General features: G+C 45.2%; 1 protein-coding gene across 1 annotated transcript in view; it reads left to right on the forward strand.

The window, feature by feature from the left end:
* The first annotated feature begins 1740 nt into the window (after positions 1–1740).
* The window catches only part of PARD6G (par-6 family cell polarity regulator gamma), a 67262-nt gene continuing 47702 nt past the window's right edge, over positions 1741–21300 (forward strand). Inside the window, exons 1-2 of the mRNA XM_063397857.1 lie at positions 1741–3906; positions 16658–16880. Coding sequence (XP_063253927.1) covers positions 3235–3906; positions 16658–16880 — 895 coding nt within the window. The 5' untranslated portion in view covers positions 1741–3234. The remainder of the gene's footprint in view (positions 3907–16657; positions 16881–21300) is intronic.

Below are 21300 nucleotides of genomic sequence, written 5' to 3' on the forward strand. Positions count from 1 at the left end.
TGTTCTCTGAGTTTGATGAAGTAGAAACCGTCTTCGCTGTGGCAGGAACACTGCTTGCTACAAGCAAAACAATAGTTGTCACCCTCCCTCTTCCCCTCTTTGTGCTATGCTTCATTTTGGTTTACATTTAAAGAAACCAAAACCAGTCTGTCGTTTCAGCTGTTCCCCCAAGCCCTTCGGATGTGCTATTTGTAACTCTTGCAAGTTCAATTGAGGTTGTAGAGTTAGAAAAATAGCTCCTTGGATGTGAGTTTGGGGTATTTTTTCCTCTCAGAGCATGCAGATGACTTGTTAATACTGATGAGGCATGCAGCAAGACAGAGGGAAGCCCCTTGCAAGCTGAGAGCCAGCATTGCAGGAATGTGAGTCTGGCACATATGGCAGCAATTTTTATTGATCTGGTAAATAAAAAGCTGTGAAAAGAGGAAAATACGCATATTTTTTTAGAATCCCTACACTGTGCCTTCCCTGCCCAGTTTAGGACAAGAAACAAGAGTATTTGGTGAAGTGCTGCATGCAGGAAGGGGCTGGGTGACAGAAAATGTGCCCCCCACCCCATTCCACATGCATCTGGAAACAAGGCTGCAAGAAAGGGCTGAGAGATGGGCACGCAGGAAGAAACAGTGATTTAAAAGCTCTGCAGGTCAGCAACAGGGTAAAGTAACCACAGATTACTAAAACAGATGAAGATTTATAGAAATTGTCAGAGGAATGCTGTGCCCTTGGCAAGCGATGAGAAAAAAAAAAACAACCAACTCTGAAAGGTGGCTGAGCAAAAGCAGTTAAATTAAAACCATCTTTGTGACCGAGGCTGAGGAGGAAAACAGCTGGCAGGGGCTGCAGCGCCTCGTGCAAGCCGGGCTGGGGGGCCTGGGAGCACCCCCAGTGCTGCAGATCCTGCTGGTGCACGGAGCAGGAGTCACTGCTCGGTGCAGCACAGCACGGGCAGGGAAAGGGAGGCAAGAGAAAAAGGAATTCTCTCAAGCTGTCCCCGTCGTGCCTCAGCTCTGCTCTGGAGGAAAGGGACCAAAGCTGCAACCGATTTGGAAATGGGGAAAAGTGGATCTTAGAGAATTTACAAGAATGGACTGAATTGGATTTCAGGGAAGCTTGATTGAGAAGCATTCACTTTTAATAAATTATTATGTGCTGTTAAGAAATAATATTGATAAATCATCCATAATTTATAAATACTTATGTAATATTCTATTTTTCTACTAACAAAAGAATACAGCCAGTTTCTCATGCTGTGACTACCTATTTTAGCCTAACTAATAAGCTTTCCAGAAACCAATCATTTCTCAGATCAGAGTGGGTTAAAGGTGTCTACACTGACCTATGTAGGATGGATACAGGATGGATATTTAACTCAGACTGAGGAAAAAACAGCAGAAATCAGATTTTGCTGAAGTAATTTGAAAGGAACCTTTGCTAGCAGTAGCCTCTTTGGAGGTATAAAAAGCATATTTCCTCATATTAGTGTATTCACCTTGTTTCTATTGTAAGTGTTTCATGCAAGGTTGAAAAACTGGGAAGGAATGGAACAGCCAAAAAGCAGCTTTTCTTACAGGTGAATTTAAAAAAAAACAGAGGCAATAATCTACCATTTCTAAATTCTTGTAGGATAGAAGAAATAGAAAAAATATTAGCTCTGCTCCTCAAATAAAGTAATTTTTGTCCTCAATATACCTGTTAACTTCAAAGACAGGGTAGATGAGAAAAAGAGGATTGTCTATTCATGTGGTAGTGGAAATATGAACAGGATTTGCAATGGCTGGGGAAAGGAGAGTGGAAATCCCTTTAGCTCTGCTGGTAAATAAACCCCTGTGTTATGCTTTGAAATATATATCTTCATTCTTTATTACTTCATACAGCTTACCAGCTTTTATCTCACCCAAATATATATATATATATTTAACTCATTGTCATTGCATTCTCATTCTGGTTACACACAACTCAGAAGGCATTATTAGTTTGAAGAGTCTATTAATATAAAAGAGATGGTAATGAAACACTTGCGCTCGCTGAAGCATAAAGTAAATACAAGCAACTTTAATCTGTACTTCTCAAATGGGCATCACAAATACAAGTACCAAATTTAAGACTAAAATTGTTTGCTGGTTTCTGCCTATTGAGAACTTTGTTTCTTAAAAAAAAACCACAAAAGAACCCAACAAAAAACAAAACAAAACAGAAAAAACAACACCCAAACAAACAAAAAACCCCCAAAAACCCCAAACCCCAAAAGCAGATCAAAGAAATTGAAAAAAAAATTTCAAAAAACTGGACTGAAGACCAGTCCTTCAGCTACTGATTAACTTCATGCCAGTGAACAGGCCTTGTTGCTGCAGATGTGGAAGCAGTAAACCATACAGGTCCAGCTGCTGGATTTCAAGATCCATCTTTACATTGAAACAGCCCGACAGGGCTGTTCAGCCTCTGAGCACCCCGGGGATGCTGTATCTCCACAGCTTGGCCTTGGCCATCACAGCAGGAAAGCAAAGCTGCTGCATTGCTCACGCTAAGATGAAAAGAGGAAAAGATCAAGTTCATACAAACATTTCCTTTCTCAGCTCTCTAGACTTTATTTTTCCAGTTTAACTTACAGCAAGCCTTCCAAACACAGTGCAAGCCCAGAACATGTGGCAAATGTTCATTTCAGGTCCATTTTGCAATAAGATGGAGCTGGTTTGTATTTGGGGCATGTGCTTTGATCCTCTTACTTGGAGTCACGTGAAAAGTCAACTCAGTTCTTGTTTTTTGCCCCTAAATTCCTGGGTATTCCCATCCCTGCCATTGACACCTGCCCAGCAAGCCTGGAGAAGAGATGGGTGCCTGGTAATGTCTGCCAGGACTTTGTGCTGCTTGCTTAGATGGGCAGACGGTCCTAGGAGAAGTCGAGCAGCAGAGAACTGGCTGCACAGGTCTGTGCCGTGTCCTGAGCCTCTGTACGTCACGACTCGATGTTTTGGGCAGGATTGTGTAGGAAAAAAAGTACCACTTTCAAAGGCTCTCAGTGACTAAAAGATGCTGACTGAAGGAAAAAGGTCTGTTAAAATTAAAAAGATCCTTGGCAGAAGACGTAAAGAAGTGAAGTTCCTTCGAGATTCTCAAATTAATAACCTACCTAATTAGTAAGAGCTGCTAGCAGAGGGAGGCAGTGCACCGATTTATTTCAAGGAGGGCGTGGTGGAAACTCCCCTTCCAAACTTGCTGATCTGTGGTCTCAAATTAATGACTCGCAGCACTTTTCAGATCCCAACCCTCTCTCACGAACAATCAGCGCTGTCCGGAAAAGTTTGTGCGGGTCTCTTCGGTGGCGCACAAGGCGCTGGGGGCACCCGGGGAGCCGCGGGTGCGCTTCGTGCTCCGTGCGCGGCCGCAGCAGCGGGGCCCGCCGGCCGCCCGGGGCGCCGCTCCCCGCACCGGTCCCGGCCGCGCCGCAGCCCCGCCGGGAGCGCCGCTGCGCCGCGGCCGCCGAGGGGCGGGCCCGGCCTGTGTCGGGGGCATGTCCTGAGGGCGTGTCCCGGCCGTGTCGGGGGCGTGTCCCGGCTGTGTCGGGGGCGTGTCCTGAGGGAGTGTTCGGGCTTGCAGGGGCGTGTCCGGGGCGTGTCCCGGCGGCGCGAGGCGCCCGCCCGCCGCCGGAGCAGGCGGAGCGCGAGCCCCGCGCGGATCCCTGCGGCCGCCGCCGCTGCCGTTGGCGCGCGCGCGCCGGGAACAAAGTGGCCGCGGGAGCGGAGCGCGACGCGAGCGGGGCCGGCGGCTCGTGCGGGCGGCCCGGGGGCGCGCGGGAGGCGGCGGCGCGGGACGGGGAGAGGCAGCGGGGCCGGGAAGATGAACCGGAGTTTCAACAAATCTCAGACTCTGCGGTATCTGGAGTGCAGCGCGGTGGAAGTGAAGAGCAAGGTGAGCAGACCGCGGCGCGGCCTCGGCCGGGAGCGCCCCTGCCCCGCGGTGCTCCCGAAAATGAATGGAGCCCCCCGCGTCTTCCCTCCGCGCCCGGCGCGGCCGGAGCCGTGTCCCGGGCTCAGCCGCGGAGCGGTGACGGGCTGGCCGAGAGGCGGGATCACCGCTCCGGGCGCAGCTCCCGGCCAGCCGCCCCTGCCCGGCCGGAGGCGGCGGCGCGACCCTTCCCCGCCCGCCCCCGGCGCGGCGCCCGCCGCTCCTGCTCCTTCTTTTGTTCCGCCGCGGGGACTCCGGCGGTGACTTTGTGCGGCGGCTCGGGAAGCGCCGCCGGCCTCGCCCGCCGGCCGGGCTGGGGCTCGGCCCGAGGGCACCGGGAGGCGCGGCGGCGGTGCCGCTCCGCTCCAGCCCGGGACGCTTCAGCCCCCCCGGTGCTCTGACCGGCTCCCGGTGGGCGGGAAGGGTGCCCCGACGCGTTCTGCGGACCGGAGCGGAGCGGAGGACCGGGAGGGAGAAGAGCCGGGTCCCCCGCCGGTGCTGGCGGCGCCGCGGTCCTGCCGTAGGTCCGAGCCGAGGAGCCGGAGAGAGAGCTGCGGGAAGCTCTCCCTCCCGGGGCGGCTGTGCCGGGACACGGCATCGGCTTGTGCACGCTGCCGGTGCCGGGAAGGAGCCGAGACCGGCAGGGCTGCCGCAGCTGCCCGCCTCAAAGGACCGTGTCGGTGGCTGTGCCTGACGTGGGTCCTGCTCAGCTGTAATCAAGAGACTTTGGTCGCTCTTGGTTGAACCAGCGCATCAAAACCTTGCCTGTGTCTGTGAAGGCATAAATAAGTAGCATTTAAGCAAAACTGAGAAATCTCCCCGGAAGCCCGTGTGTTTTACACATATACCAGGCAAGGTGTAGGAAATGCATAAGTTGAAAAGAGTACGGATAACTTAAACCTTTGCGGGAGTCCCTGATCACATGCTGAGATGGTGTTGAAGGTGATGTCTTTGGGACTGTCTGCTTGGTGCTGCTCATTTTTGTCCTTTTTTGCTGTTAACATTTGCATTAAGATCAAATGGCCATGAGCAACACATAGAGCAGAGATGTCTTCAGTGGAACCTTGTGTTCAAGGGAGTCTCCAATCATTTCTAAACATGGCACCTGAAATGTGGGTTCAGCCCCGTATTTCCTAACCTCCTGTTGCCACTTGAAAGGGCTCAGCTGGCCTAGAAAGTTCCATTCTGCTTCCATAGCTGGAAAGTTTTGATTCGGCTTGTACTGGTTCTAAGATGTAACCCACCCACAACATTCCTTGTGGCTCCCAAACACTCCAGATCCTGTCTTCTGAATTATACCCCTTACATTCTATGTGTGTTAAGCTAAAGCCTTGACCACATACGAGAATTTTTAAGTTCATCCTCTCTCTTCTACTTCAATATTGCCATAGCTTGAGTTTGTTCTATTAACAATTAGAAAGCAACCTTATAGTAAAGAGCTCGTAGCTTCCCTTACAGCTGCAGGGATTCTGTGAATCCTGCCTGGCTCTATAGACACAGAGCAATGTATAGGGAGATTGTAGCCTAGGAATGATTGTGGATTTTTGGAGGGAAGGAAAATAAACTTGTGTGAGCGGGACGGGTTTATTGAAGGCCTTCTGTAGCTCAGGTTTGTCACTGCTCATGGCACAGAAGTTAGTATGGAGAACTCTACTGCATTGGAAGAAAACTTAGAAGAGAGGCTAAATTCAAAATACCCTGCTGAGGGTCTACACCCAGCGATGATCTGGGAACCTGCAGCATGTGTCAGTGGAAGCTGTGCTGTTGAATTTCCTGTTGCTGGTGAGCTTTACTGTTAGCATGACTTGGGCACAATAACAGCTGGGCTGTTGATGGAGCAGGCTGTTGGTGCTGACATTGCAAGATAGTTTTATTTTGCCTGCAAAGCTTATAGGTTTCTTCTCACTCTTTAGTGATCTGAAGGAGGTCCAGTGAAAAGCTCTGGCCAGTGGTACCTGGCAAAGTGCTGTGTAAAAACCTTATGCCTCCTACAAAAACACGGTGCTCTTGTAGGGGGGGTTGTGATGCTGGCAGCCTTGTCCCTGTGGGTCACGGTGTTGTTGTGATGTGATCATCTAGAAATGCAGAGTGTTGAGATTTTTTTTTCTTTGCGTGGACTGTGTGAGGCTGGGGAAACAAAAAGGTTCGGTAATGCTACTTTTGGTAGCCCTGTGTAGTCAAACTTTTAAACACTTAGTTGCTTGTGTTTTGTAAGTATGAGGCCTGTCTGGGCTCGCCTGAGAACTTGAAAGTTGAGTCTGAGAACTCATGATTTTGCAGCTATCGCCTGGGAGCGCAGGCTGCCAGGTGAGCGGAGGTGGGTGCAGCTCAGCCTCTGCGCCGGGGCATGCTGCTGGCCAGGGATCAAGGGATTCTTGGTGGCTTTTCAAAGGCTGGGGAAGTGGCAGTCCGTGGGCAGGTGGAATCCCTTTTAGCAGAGGAGCTGAGTGTGAGAGAGTGCTGCTTTTACACAATGGTGTGAAATAGCTTTTCTCATCTGAAGACTGAGTTTGATCAGTAGGAGCTCTGGAAAAAGTGGTGGTGGGGAGTTGGAAAGGAGATAGTTTGCAGATGCTGGGGTTTTGATATCCCTGTGTCTGTTATGATTACCAGGTGGTTCCTTCCTTAAGGATAAACCAGAATCCTGCTGGTGCCTTGCATTAGTCACAATTCAGAAATGGCTCCTGTGAAATCTGATTTTTCTGGATTTTCTGAATTTCTTTCCTTTACTCCAAAAAACAAATTATTGATAGTCAGTTTATGCCCTTGATTGGAGCAGGAGAGTTTGTCAGCACTAAGTACTACACTTCTCTGGAAATCCCCAAGTATCCTTTAGTTATAAGGTTTTTGATGTGTGCCAGAGGGTTGTTAAAAAAAAGAGTTTGTGTGTATCTATCTGTGTGTTGGAAGGGGGAGGAGGAGGAGAAGGAGGGAGCATCTTGATGGCTGAACTCATTCTAGTTTCCAACATCCTTCTTGTGCCAGAGGGCCAAAACCTGCAGGCGGTATTCCTCTTTTTTGTGCAGTAGACGTGTGAGGTTTGTGGATGATCGGATTTCAGTGGGTCTGAACCAGCCCGTACCTCTGCTGAACGTAGCCTGACCCATCACCCCTACTGGGAACATGCCTCAAAGCATGCTTGAGCTCATGATTCTTGTGTCTGTGCATTTGTCATGTCTGTGACAGTGGTGGGGACACTGGCAGTGATATATTCTCTGGCTATGCCATTACAGAAGGATGAGTTTTGTGGCACTGCGTTGTACCTTTTGGTGTATGTCAGGCCACTTTTTCTCTGGGTGACTATATGGTGCTACAAAAGCTTCCTGGATCTCTGTGCTGCAGCAAATAGGGAAGGGGAAAACCCTCTGCTATCTGTGCACACCTCTGTTTTCAGACAGGCAGTGGTGGAAATTGCTGCAGTCTTCTGCTTTAAGAAGTCCCCTTCTGTGCAGCCCCCTGCTTTCTCTCTTCCTCTGCCTCATCCTCATAGAGCTGGCCTTAAAGTCAAAACACTTGGAAGCTTATTGCTAGGTAGAAAAGAGGAAGGGTAAAGAAGTTGGCACATGTCATAAGAAAATATTAATTGAATTGTAATTACACCTCAGCCCTTCTCTCCTGTCTTTCATGACAAAATAGATTAACAGCTCAGTTCTTATCTAGGTGTTGTCTCTGTAGCTCAGGATTAATGTCTCAGCCCTTTTAGACAGGATCTGAAAACACATTATCTTGCTGCCTTAAAACAACTGTGTATTCTCACGTGTCTAGTACTCACTGGCTCCTTTCCTCTGTTGGGTGACAAGTGAAGGATCTGTCCCCTCTCAAGAAACTGCCTCTAATCTCTGAAAAAGGTTTCCAGATGACCCCTTTCTCTCTCCTTTTTTCCCTTTTGCCAAGAGCTCCAGTGCCTTCAATGCGTGGGGCTTTTTGTGTTTGTTTTGTTTGGGATCTTGTGGCCACAGGCAGAGTTCTTAACCTATTTTTCATTTTCCGTCTTTAGCTTTACAGAGAGGTTACAGGCTTCTTTGCCCATGAAGAACAAATTCTTTTAAAATACGAATTCCTGCATTTGTGATGGAACTTCTCCTGAATTATAACTCCATGCAGCCAATCTTCTTTTGTCTTGCTCTGAGTGAAAGGAGATTTAATTTTTTGTTCCCTTGAATATTATACACAGTTTTTTCAAACAGGAGAGTAACTATCAGCCCAAATGTGTATTTCTTTTCTAACTCTTAGATATTTTGGCATAGTAGAAGTATAAGATTGCCTCGGGACTTTAAATGATAGCACTTTGATTTGTTTGTGAAAGTGTGTGTTGGGTTTTTTTTTTTTCACTTTGATACTGACAGGACCGTGTTTCTGGCTTAAAAGCAGCAAAGTACTGTTTTTCTGTTACTACAATATGAACTCCTGTGAACTGTATGTACTAGTAAGAATTAATTTTCATGATTTCAAAGATGGCTAAATGTACTCATTGTTCCCTGATAAAAGTGCTTTGCAAAAGAACCCTTTGTTGCTGGTGAGCTCTCTCGGACAGTGGAACTTTGGATAGTGGCTGAGGATTGTACAAGCACAGCTACCTGACTCACGTGCTGACTGTCACATTTCTGCCTTATTAATAGTGTCGTGTTTTCTTGCATTGCAAACTGATTTACAAATTAACAAAAATGTGACTAACATCCTACTGCTATAAACAAACCCATTAAGATAAATAGAACCAGTTAATTATAACCATATCTTTTCCTACTCTCTTCTCCTATCCTGTTTTGACACTCATTAAATGTTGGTGTTTAGATGGGTGCTGCAAATGGATCGTTAATAAATTTTCAGTCATTTTCTGATGTGTCCTGAGTGGACATGATGCGGTGTTCAAAGACAAAAGGCGTGTTTGGGCTCAGCTGTGCTCCATGCTCCTACAAAGTCACTGGCAGCTGAAGGACTGTTTCGGTCTGAGGCACATGTAGCAGTCAGGGCTTTAGCAAGCCTGCCCAGCTGCCGTAGATGTAGCATTCAAACAGCTTGGGGGTGCTTTGTCCTGCTCACATGTTGCCCCCGCTTCTTAGAAGTGTGTCTGTGCTGTTACATAAAGATCAATGGTTTAAACCTTTTGCATCTTCTGCCCTGCCAAAGCTGCTGATATTGCATGTCTGCATGGCTGTTCAGCTGTGGCAGTGCATGTATACACACTGTATTTGAAAGTGCAACATCAAGCAGTGTTAAAAGTGCAGCAAGAGCAGTAAGAGCAAGCTTACTTTTAGGAGCCCCCTCTAAAGAGATTTTAAAGGAGTGGTTCTGCACCATCTGGTGTTAGCTGAGAGAGGTCTACAAATTGTGTTTTCCAGCCTTGTGTACTTCGATTTCACTCTAACCCTGAAGCTGTACAGGCCTTCTGAAGTTTTAAGAAAAGTTTTCCATGTGTAGCACACTTCAAAATAGATCAAAAAGCGGTGCTCTTTTTAAGCACTAGAGAATGTTAAAACAGACTTTAAGTCTGCTTAAAGTTTTTAAGCAGTACTTTAGGTTCTTCCAAGTTAAGGTCATACTTGTCATACCTGGCATAAAACTAAAATAAGTGCAGTAAAAAGCCCTGTAACCATCTGATTTAACTTCTGTTTTTGAGCTTGAAAACATATTTGATTATATGCAAACCAAATGTGGCACAGACTCAGAAAACCGCAGTGCTTCCCCCTCTCAAATGAAGACAGTGTGCCACAATAATAGCAACTTGAGACGGTCTGGATTGTTGCAAAACATGTCAAGAGAAAGAGACTGTAAACATTAATCTCTTCAGAGGTGTTGCCTCTGTTCCTTTCCCTCCCAGTTTGCTGGGCCTCTCACAGCAGGTATTGTGCTTATTCTGATGTGCTAAATATCACCTACTAAACTCCTGGTTCCTCTCTTATTACAAACAAATCTCTGTTTTTCATAGTAGAGTAGCTTTCTGAAGTGGTCATGCGTAGTAACCTTAAGCCTGTCTGCTAGGTGACATGAGAGAAAGTGACCACAGCTTTCAGCTGAGCCACAGCAGTGGGTCCTGTGCATGCCTGCTGCCCTCCACAGAAGAGAGGCCAAACCTTTCAGCTGCAAAGTGTGGCACAGACAAGTGTGTGAACAATTCCCTTCAGGTGACAGCGGCAATAAGCACCAGCACAGTGCAGCTCTCTTCTCTGACCTTGGCTCTGCCACTGTGGGAGCAGTGCTGCCTCTAGGAGATACAGGGAAGGCTGGAACATTGCTACCTGGTGTCACAGAGCATGGTGTGCTGGAGGATATGCTCTGGTGCTCAGGTTTGATGTAGTCTCAGGTCTGCCTTATCACAGAAAGATGGTAGTTCCTCCAGCAATGTTCCTGAAGCAACTATATGGGTATGGGCTTGGGTACCAGCTGTGCTAGCTGGAGGGTTGGCACTGACCAGAGGGCTGCTATCTTGTGTTCCAGTGTTCCCATGTATTCCCATTCTTGGTCCTGCCTCCAGCTTCTTTCTTGTTTGTTCTACTTCTTAGTCTAGTAACTTGGGAATTTCTGATTTGCTTAAAACTTCATCCAGCCAGTCTGTCTTATGTGAGCAGTCTTCTCAAATTTAGTCTCGCCACACTGAAACAGTCCTAAAGGACACTGAACAATGGACCTTTCAACTTTAAAGAGCACCTCAGAAAATTAAATATTGTTTACAGCCAAGTCAGAAAGGAATGTCTCCCGTGTGAGGTTAAAACACTTGTGGAGGCTCTGTGTAATAGGCTCCAGGACTAGCCACCTCCAAGGAGTTCTTGGGAGGTGCAGTTAATAGTGCCTTCCTCTGTAGTCCCTTATCATTCCCTTTGTGAGAGACTTTGTGTGCACCTAATCTGAGCTTTTAGGAACCAAGAAAGGTTTTCCAAGGATTCGCTGCTTGTCTCTAATTACCTTTACAATGGCAGGCCAGGAGTTAGAAGATGAAATGTACCTTGGGAGACATTGCCTCTCTCTAAGTGAAGGCAAAATCTCCCGGTACAGAGGTATTCCCGTTCCCATTGGAAATGCCTGAAGTTGGTTCAAGCAGAAATGTCTGGGGGGGCTGTGGTGCAGCAGCCCCTGGGCCACCCAGCCTTGTGCCATTCCTGCTGCTTCCGCCTGCACAGCTGCTCCCAGTCCCCCCTCAGGTCTGGCCAGGGGTGTGTGTGCATCTGCATCAAATTACTTCTCTGCAGCTGTTGCTGGCACTGAGCTCGTGGGGAAACCTCTGGCGGCAGCTAAAAGGGTCTTAAATAAGTTTGCAACCAGCCAGAGCCCTTACTGCTTACGGGTTTCTTGTATCCATGCAGATCCCTCTAAGTAAATGTTCCAAAAGGGGTTTGCTCTTGCTGGACACCTGCAGTAGGGCAGGGCTGCCTTTCTGCAGGAAGCTAGGCTCACGGGCTTGTCACAGTGTCGACCAGACCCGATTGCTTTGTCCCTCTGGGTGGCAAGGTGCTAAATCTTCTTTTTCTCCTTCGTGCTGATGACATGCCATGGATGTATGTATCCTGTGCTGTATTTGTGCTTAAGCTCTGTGGTCTGATAGTGTCTGTTGCATAAAAGTACAGGACCATCTCGGTGGACGCCATTTGGAAACAGACTTCGGTTTGTTCCCATAGATGCAGGGGTTTGGAATAAAGAAAGGAAGATATTTGCTTTTGGAAAGGTAGACTTGGCACTGAAATCACAGGTTTATTTTAAAAGCTTTGCTTTCCTGCAAAAAATTGTTTCTTGAAGGAGAACAACACTGGGTGTTTAAATATCAGGAGATGAGGCAGCACTGACAGAGATGGTAGGGAGAAAGCAGCTACATGGTGACATGATAGGAGAGGAGCTACTGGAGCAGGGCTGGCAAAGACAGGGGTGATGGTTCCAAACAAACAGGCTGATAAAACTGTTTTTGTAAATTACTATTTTCACAGACTGCCATGCGGTAGTGAGGCAGAATAAGCACTGTAGTGGTCTAGTTCCCAAAAATTGTGAAGTAAAGTAAATGAGGCAGGGGAAAGGCTGACCTTGGTTTAAGTTGCCCTTGAGCTGACAGCCAGGCTTCTGTGAAGAGATCTCTATGAGACTGAATGAGAGGTGCATCTCATGAGCAGAAGGTTATCTGAGAGTGATGGGAACAGAGAAAGAAGGATTCCTCTTCCAAGTAGGTGCAGAAGAGAGAAAAGTGTTGTCCAGAGCTGAGCCTTACAGATCCCTGGAGAGGGTTGAAGGAGTTAAAAAGGTTGTTCTTCAAAGGAAAAGCAGAGATGTGAAACATTGTGTCAAAGAAGAAGAAAAAGAAGGGCAACCACTGATTTTCTTTGGTAAGAGAAACTATTCCAAGCATTTAAGCTACTAAAGCATGGCTGTGTTTTCCTGGGAGAGTTAAAAGGAGCAACTAGAAGGAAGAAGGGTAGAAGCATGGCATGATGTCAATCGGGAAAAAAGTTTGCGGGACAAGGTAGTGAAATTGTGTCCCTGATGGGATTTCTATGAAGGGCAAATAGAAGAGAGGCTGTCTGCTCTTGTGACTCTCTCTCGGAAGAAATTGCAAGATGTGAGCAGGGGACTGAGCCGAACATGAAATCTCACACTCTCCACCAGCTCCATCATTTTAGTGAAGCAGAGCTGCTCTGGAGCAAGCCATTGAAGAGAGAACTTGTTGCAGAGAACACCTGCTTGCTTGGTGGCTTTTTGCCACTAGTGACAACCACTCTGAGACTGGGCACAGAGCCAGAGAATGCTGGGGAAGATGTAACTGAGGGAGAAAAAGGGAACAGAGAAACAGACATGAATGTGACAGCAGAGCGCTGAAGTCCCAGGTGAAGGCAGCAAGCACAAAATGTAAAAAAAATTTACATTGTCTTCCCTCTGCTCATTCTCACTGATAAAGCATCCCTGATTAGGTCTTCCCAGCTTTGAAAATCTCACATGTAAGCAGAAATTAAAGTCTATGCAAGGATGAAAGTGTTTAGTTTTCTTTCTGTGCTTGATTTTTTTTTACTTCATGAGAGAAGTAGGTGGCTAATGTAATTCATGTTTATTGCTAAATGTTGCTCTTTGGTGTCTTCTTATTACAATAGCCTGATTTCAAAGCCAGCAATAAACGAAAGAGATGGCACCTCATAAACATAGGGCTTAGTTTTTGGCCCTGTAAACATCTTGAAACTTAAAATTTAAAGAAAAAAAAAAAGAATTGCTCTCTTGTGCTTGCAAAGAGCTCCTTCATTTCACAAAATAACAGCTCTCTAAGTAAACAAACTTCAAAATCCTGCTCCCTCATCTCCTCTGACCTCTTATATCCTCTAGCCAGAAAAAAAAGCCACAGAAAGCAGTTGATTGCTCTTGATCAGCCTGTGTAAGTTTTGATCAACTAGCTGCGTCTTCCTTCTTCTTTAACACAACTTTTATCAGAGCAGTTTTCTGGTGATCTGTTTTTGTTCGGGATTCCTGCCTGATGTGTTGCATTTTGTTGTGTGCTTTTTGTCATCAAACCACAGGCAACATTACAGTGATTGGCTGACACTTTGAGGATCTTGGGATGGAGGTTTTTTTGTGAAACAAAATGTACAGTTCTTTCTAAGGCTTTTTTTTTTTTTAGTCATAATAAGCTCTGTCAGACACAATCCTTTTTTAAGTTCCCTGTGTTCCTCCTGTCCTCTGACTTCTGCAATACTGGATGCAGTATTTGCATTGGTTAAATAAGCCTGAGTAATTTACTTCATTATGGAAAACTAATCTGCTTGTTAAAACTGCTAGTTTATCCAACAGTGTAATACAGTATTGTTCCGGCAGAAACTTTGCTGGCAGACACCAGTCCTTGTGTGTCTTTCTGTGAAGGGATATGATAAGATGAACTTTGTGACTTAGAGAAGCAGATCAGTCATTTTGGCTATCGGAATTTGTAGTTTCTGTTGGTGGGTGTTATCTTTAACTCCTGGCTGAATACAATGCAGAGCCCCAGTCTCTAAGCTGAGTGGTACTGCAAACCCCATTATTACTGTGATACTCTCTATCAGCCTCATTAGGGATGATCAATGAGCTGAAGCAGTCTTTTCCCCTCTTCTGAAAAGACCTGCTGACAATGGTTCCTGCCTGTGTATATGCACAGCGTGAATAAATTAGCTAAACTATTACTACAGTAATACTAACCTTTGAACAAAAAGAAAGTCATTCTCATTATCTGCTTAAATCTCTTGACTCTTCCCTTCTCCTCTGCAGAATCACCTTCCAGCTCCCTTGCCTTAAAAAGCTGGGTCATGCAGAAAGCACAAGTGAAATCTTTTGCATTTGTTTACTGTTGTGCTGTTCCCAGGCGAATGAAATTGTCTCTTGGGCTTTCCTAAGGCTGAACATGTGAACAAGTCAATTTGCCTGTACAGCATTCCTGTCAGAGCTCAGCGCCCCAAGCCTGCAGTGGCATTCCCACATGTCAGGCTCCGCTGATCCAGTCGTTTCCAGTGCACCTGCAGGGGCTAGGGCAGCCTTGGCCCTTGTGCCAGCTCTCTTCTCATGTGGCAGCTTGAGCTGAGCTTTGGGTCATACCAGCCAAGTGCAAGTCACCATCCTTAGCTCTCTCCCCCTCCTTTTCCACGTCCCTCTCCTTCCTGCTGGGTGCACTGTCCCCGCACAGGACCTGAGCTCTGCCTCAGGTGTTGGGCAGAGCAGGCAGGGTGGGTGCCCTCAGCAGTCCAGGGGGGCCGGGGCCGTGTGGGGTGGGCATTGCCCTGCCTGGGTATGGCTGCACAGCAGCTGCTTCCCCCAAAGTACCACGGTGCTAATGCTCCTCAACAAGCTGTCCAGAGAACAAATGGGATTGGCCCAGAGTGCCCTGGCATTTTGGCTAAGGGTATCCCAAGGAATCCTATTCCTGTTCAGGTGTGCAGAGCAGTAGATGCAGCTCTAAGCAAAGACCTTGTTCCCGTGCCCCTTTGGTTTTGTCATGTAGATAGGTGTTAAACTTGACACTTGAAGATGGCTTTTTCTAGCTTGAATCTAAGAAAAAGAAAACTTTAGGATACTTTTAAATTAAAAAGACTCAAGCTTTTTCTTTTCGGTTTGAAGTGTGCCCACAGAAGTAAGTTGCCATTCGGATTTTTCTGGAGAGGAGCAGGGGGTAGAGGACAAAGGAGAAATGTTTTTCCTCCATTGGAACCAGCTGTGGTTTGTTTGCCTTTTGTGCATTTGGATGGGCACTCTGAAATCCAAACTGGAACTAGCAGTTAATATTGCAAACAAGCAGCATAATTTGACTAAACAAGCTTTCAGATGATCACAACTGGGCTTTGATGCTCAAGAGTGGGATTTTCATAACTGCGGAAGTAATTTGAGAACATGCTTGTGCCCAAAGCCAGTAGGGTTATGTTGGCTTCTTTTTATCCTTTTTGCTTGAAGATGATTATAGTGATGATTCATACTTTTAGTCTCAGCAAAAGAGTGGCTTGCATGTATAGTTGATTTAACAGCTGAGAACCTCTAAGCAAGTCATTCTCCATTTTGAGGAAGAATTTGTCTGGAGAAGATTCTCCCCCTTTTTTTTTCTTTTGTGTGCTTGTTAGTTTTGTGTCTTCAGTTTCTAGCCCTGGTACTGGCTGACTTTGCAAATAAGAACTTCCATGAGGTCCTAGTTACGGCCTTACTTGTTATTGGATCTGTAGTTCCATGTGTTCAAGAGTGAGTTAGGATAGTTTTAGACATTCAGTTGATGGACAGTAGTTTGCTCATACTATACAATCTGAAATATTTAATTAAATGTACCAGAAAGGTGATTAAAGCTGTTCAGTTTAATTAGATGCCTGTTTTCATTATTTTAATTTCCTGAAATAGAGGATCAAATTTTTCCCTCCTGTTCTTAACAGCATTTTTTTTTTCCAATATCAGAAATAAGGACCATTAAAATCTTCTCCTCAGTCACTTTGACTTACTTAAAACAGCTTCAGGGGTTTATAACATTTTCTATTGTCTTGTGCCAAATCACACCCTCCTACTCCTGCTTTTTTTTTTTTCTGGCAATCACTTAATGGTCTATAAAGTTTTAAAACTAAAAACTAGTGGAGTGACAGAAAAATTAAAGCCATGCAGACTAACTTTCCTTCTGCTGCGTGGATTGCCAGGAAATTCAGGGGTCATGTAGAGTGAGTGTGTTTTCTAATAACAAGCTGTGTGCTCACATGCCATGCTTCTTTAAAAGTCTTGTGGTTGGGATCCCAGTGGTATTGATGGTAAATGTGCAAAGAATTTTTATGAGGTTGTTTGAATAGCTGAGTGACTTCTTTTGAAAGCAGTAGAGTGAATGCTTCTGCTGTGGAGAAGAATGGTTCTATGGATACCTGAGATGATGATAATGAGTGATGGACCTTCAAAGTTAAGTCCTAGAAATGCAGTTATCCTCTAGAGGACTTAATGAAAGCTTAATATTTTGAAAATGTGATTTCTTTTAAGATGGAACACTTGAGTGTACCTGTGGTGTCTTGGTAGCCATGGTTATGTTCTGATGGGAGGACCTAAAAGGGGACATTAGTAGACTTGTAAGCACCAACATGTGACTGTATTCCCCACAGAATAGTTTGAATATAAGTTGGACTCGGTGGTCTCAGAAGTTTTTTCCAACCTGACTGATCCTGTAGCTCTCTAATTCTAGGAAATGAGAGGTGATGTATACCACGTTCAGGTGCCAAACTGGAGCATTGGCCTGTGGTGACATACCTGCTGATGCTCTGTTTGCTTTCTCTTGCAGTTTGGGGCAGAGTTCAGAAGGTTCTCTCTGGATCGCTACAAGCCAGGAAAGTTTGAAGACTTCTACAAACTAATTCTTCACATTCATCACATAGCCAACCTGGAAGTGATGATTGGATATGCTGATGTGCATGGAGACCTTCTCCCTATTAATAATGATGACAACTTCTTCAAGGCTGTTTCAAGTGCTCATCCTCTGCTCAGGGTTTTTATCCAAAGACAAGGTAAGATGCAGTTTCATTTCAGTGCCTCAAAGTGTGCTGTGGAAGAGTGGATTTATGGCACCCATTTAAAGGCTGAAATTATGTAAGAGGTGTCTAGGAGCCATCCTGCTCATCCTCACAGGCCCTTCATTGCAGCTGGCAGGAATGGAATGGCTTCATGGCAGGCAGAGGGACTGCACTACTGCCTGTAACATGTTTCAAGGATACCATGCCGAGAATCACCAGGAGCCCCTTTGTTGTCTGAGGCAAATGTACCTAGTGCTGCTGATACTGTGTCATCACCTGAGTGTGCCAAGTGCACCATTCCACTTGGTGGAGGGAGGGATCTTAGTACTACTGCTTCACATTTAGAAATCTTATCCATCCATCTTGACAGTGTCATACCCAAGTTATTCATGCCTGTGTGTGAATGCACACAGATGTGTAGTTCTGAAAGGAAAAAAAATTGTTGCAAATGACATCTTGTTTGACTATGTTAACCTGGCAAACAGGTAAATGATGATTTTTTTTCCCTCTGTTCTTATCCTGAGGAATGCTGATTCTTCCCATTTTGAACCATCAAGCGGACCTTGGGCAGAATTGCCTGAATGTCAAGATGAGATCAGTTTAAGAGGCTTGTGTGTTGTTCTCCTTAAGGACCATGTTTGGCATTTGCTTCAGAGGACAACTGGCTTTTATAACAAGGTGTCTTCTCATAGAGCTCCTTAAATCCCAGGGGAGCCTAATACTGTGTTAGCACTTCCTCCACAGGTTTTTTTTTTCCACCATGTAGTGATTTATAGCACAGGGCTTTTGGAATTAAAATCTCATCAGCAACAGATTCAGAAATAAGACTTGATGTGAGACTTGGAGCAGTCATGTAGCTTTTTTTGGCCTGGACTCTTGCTGTGTGCTGATAAGGATTTAGCAAGAGGCTCCAGCCTCCTCATTGGTGTGAGGTGGTGTAGTGCGTGGTTTGATTTGGTGCCATCAAATACACCCAGGGCTGTGTGGCTCCTGTCTGTTCAGAGCATATTGTCTGCCACCTTTAGATGTGATTTTAGATGCTCAAGGAGCCAACTGAGAGGGTTTGGAGCAGTTTTTTTAGTTGGTCTGTCTATTAGGTGAGTGGAAATGTCTGTGGGAGACAACTTGCTCCTCCTTCTTGTGCAGAAAGTGCAAATGTGGATCACAAATCCAATTAGGTCTTCTTGCAACGCCTGTTAGGGCTTGTGAATGTTCACGGTGGATCAAGTCATGAGAAATCCCTTGCATGACTTTGTCCTGCCTCCTTCAGTTTCAGTTTGTTCACATCTCTGGATCAGTCCTGTTCAGAACACCGTTGTCTGTGCTCTGGACAGATTGCTGAAACCACTGACATAACCCTGGCCTGGGAGGGATTTGCCACTGAAACGCTGATCACAGAAGTAGGCAAATCAGAGAACTGTTGCCTGTATATAGAAAAATTTCTCCCTCTTCTTCTAGAAGTGTGCTGGTTCTTAAGGTTTCTAACTTTTAACCTTAATGGAAAAGGGCATTATTTGCTTTTTAAAAAGCTTCTATTTGACCTGTTGCTCAGTGAGAAGAATCATGCTGACAAGTGAGGGAAGACAAGCGTGTTCTTCCTGATGTGTGGCAAAGCCTGAAATCTTTCCCAACTCACCTTCTCCCTCTGTAAAGCTGAAGGGAATAGCAAATTCTGGCCCATCCCTTTGCTTAGTGCTAACTTTCATAAGGGACTCCTGAGGTTAACATTTGAGATTCATACTTGTGGATGGTCCCTAACAGTCATGCTCATCTCCTTTGCTTAGACAAAGCCTTTAGAAATGTTTCCCTATAAGAATGAAGGTGAAATCTTCATCTCTTTTTCCTTTGCTCTGCTGGGGAAATAGAGCAGTGCTGATCCTCCTTCTGTTGGAGATCTGCACAAGACAACAAGGCGACTAGCACCAAGAAATCATTGTGCCATTCAGGGGAATGTGGTGTGCCTGCACCTGACATTCTGACTTCAGAGGCAGGAAATTAGCGTGACAGGGATGCTAGTAAAATATGTGAGCAGTGCTCTCTTGGGACTTTGAAGGAGACTGCAGAGCATGGGCTCTCTAGGCTGTTGGATCAGGGATCACTGCTTTTCAGTGGGAGTAGTCCTGGGAGCTGGCTGCCAGAGGTTGTTCCCGTGGTGCTGTAGAGTAGGGAGAGTTCCAGGGAACAGGGCAGAAGTATGCAGGCATAGAAGGACTGAAGAGTTGAAGGTCAGGTCTCTTTTTCTAACATAGCAAACTGTTTATCAACTGCATGATTAGTCATCCTGTCTGTTTTCCTAGTTTATAGCTGAGTTACCCTTTCTCTTGTCAGGTCAATTTCACAGTCATGTTAAAACATTTAAAACATTCTCAGAGTGGCAAAATAGGTAACTTAGTCTTTGAACAATAATCAAGCAACAATTTCCTAGTCTGATGTTTTTGTTTGCCTAGGTGTCTGAGCACAGTTTTGCGTTTTTTCAGTTCAAAAGCTTTTCTTTCACTTGTCCCCAGAGGCAAACATTGTGCTCATTGCTTGGACTCTTCATGCCAGGTTGGTGTCCAGATAGGGGATGGCTGTTTTATTCCCCTTTCTCGTCTTTTTTTCTTTTTTTTTTTTTGCTCAGATCTCCTGAACCCCAAATTTTTCAGGATCACGGTAATTCCACGCAGGGAATGTTAGTGCTTATTGGCCAGCCATTTTAATAAGGACTAGAACTGGTGTTCCCAGTGTGCTTGCAACAATTGCTGTTCATAGTTTTTGGGTCTTGAACTATCTGGGACATTTGCAGGTTATGTTTGAGTAAATTGAGCTATAGCAAGTTTTTATAGTTCATAGTGATTTGTCTGCTTAAAGTATATGGTGTTCTTTGTTTTGGTTTTTTTTTCTCCAATACCAAATTACAGTGTGGACAAAAATCCTAATTAGAGAACCAGGCTATAAAAAGAAAAAGCAGTTTTCCTTTGACTTGCTTTCCCAGGCAGCAAGTATGGGTCATGTCCTGTGTTATAAACTGACGTGGCTCTTTTGGCTTCGTTAGTACAGTAGTGATTTACATCCATTGACGCTTTGAGCAGGAGGATTTGTTCAGTCAGCTGTAACTGGTACCAGGCATACACAGAACTCCCTGTGGAAGGTGCCTGCTGCTGTGGAAGGGATAGATGTCTCAAAGACTTTAGAACAATGCAGGAACTTGAGGATATGTTTGACTTGCCCCATAATAACTTTTGCATTTTAGCCAAGACCTGCATCAAGGAAGAACTTATCTGATGATGCTGATCATGATTTTCAAGACTGTTTGGTCTGTGTCTGACTTTAACTAAGGAATTTGAAACAATCTCTTGTATACTGCAAAAATATTTAAGTGTAAGCTATGAATTCAAGCAGAAACATAAATCAGAAAAACTGAAAGGAGTTAGTATTACATACTGTGAATGCATTACATTATTACTTGTATGATTAAATGGAATGAAATTATTATCAAATCATTATCAAATCTTGCTTTAATGCCTGTCTCACACGGGCACAGTATGTGTTCAAACTGATCTGTATTGGAGCATCTTAAATAGAATGGAATATATAGCAGAATTTTAATGAATTCTTCATTGTAAACCTCCCTTAAATGAATCCTTTGTGGGTGTAAGGATGTAAGTGGAGGTCTACCAAGGGAAAGAGATTTGAGAATTTCTCCTCTTTTGCTCATGTTACCTGGTGGGGTGTGTTCAATCTAGAAAGTCCAGAAACTCAAGGAAATGTGGCAAAATGAACAAGCTGATCACCTGTAAGTACTCTGTGCAGTGCTATTTTTCCAAGGTTTCTTTTTTTCCTAGTGGTATGTCTAGGAGCAAGTACAGCAAGCAGAATGAACTGAGTGGTTAACTGAGCACACCACTGTAAATCCAGGCAAGGATTCTGATTCTGATACTGGGAGAACTGATGAAGGCTGCTGATGACCGACCAGACCTTCACTTCGTACCAGGGTCAGCAGGGTTTATGGTGTTTGCATGGGCAGTAACAGAAAATCTGCTCAAGTTGCAAAGGAGGTGGGAGAGGTGGTGCACAGCCTATCTGCTCTCATCCTGATGCCAGACTGAGGTCAAATGAACTCACCTGAGAAGCCTTTCTGTTTGGTCCACAACAGGAGGTATGTTCTGATTCTATAAAAATAACAACAAATTGATTAATGTAGAGGACTTTTGTCAATCCTAAAGCAATTTGTAGATCAAATTCACAATCTTTCCATCAGTAAAGTTAATTTTAAAGTTTTCTAAAGATTTAAATGGTTTCATCATAAGTGTCATGCAAGTAGGAGACAGATGAAGCACTGAAGTGTCAGGTGACAAATTTGTATTTCAGGTTAACTTTGTCAAGTGTTACTCTTCTTGCAGGAACATGAAGGGCAAAAAAAATCTGAACAAGC

This window comes from Prinia subflava, chromosome 1, assembly GCF_021018805.1.
Source record: "Prinia subflava isolate CZ2003 ecotype Zambia chromosome 1, Cam_Psub_1.2, whole genome shotgun sequence".
In the NCBI taxonomy this organism is placed as follows: domain Eukaryota; kingdom Metazoa; phylum Chordata; class Aves; order Passeriformes; family Cisticolidae; genus Prinia; species Prinia subflava.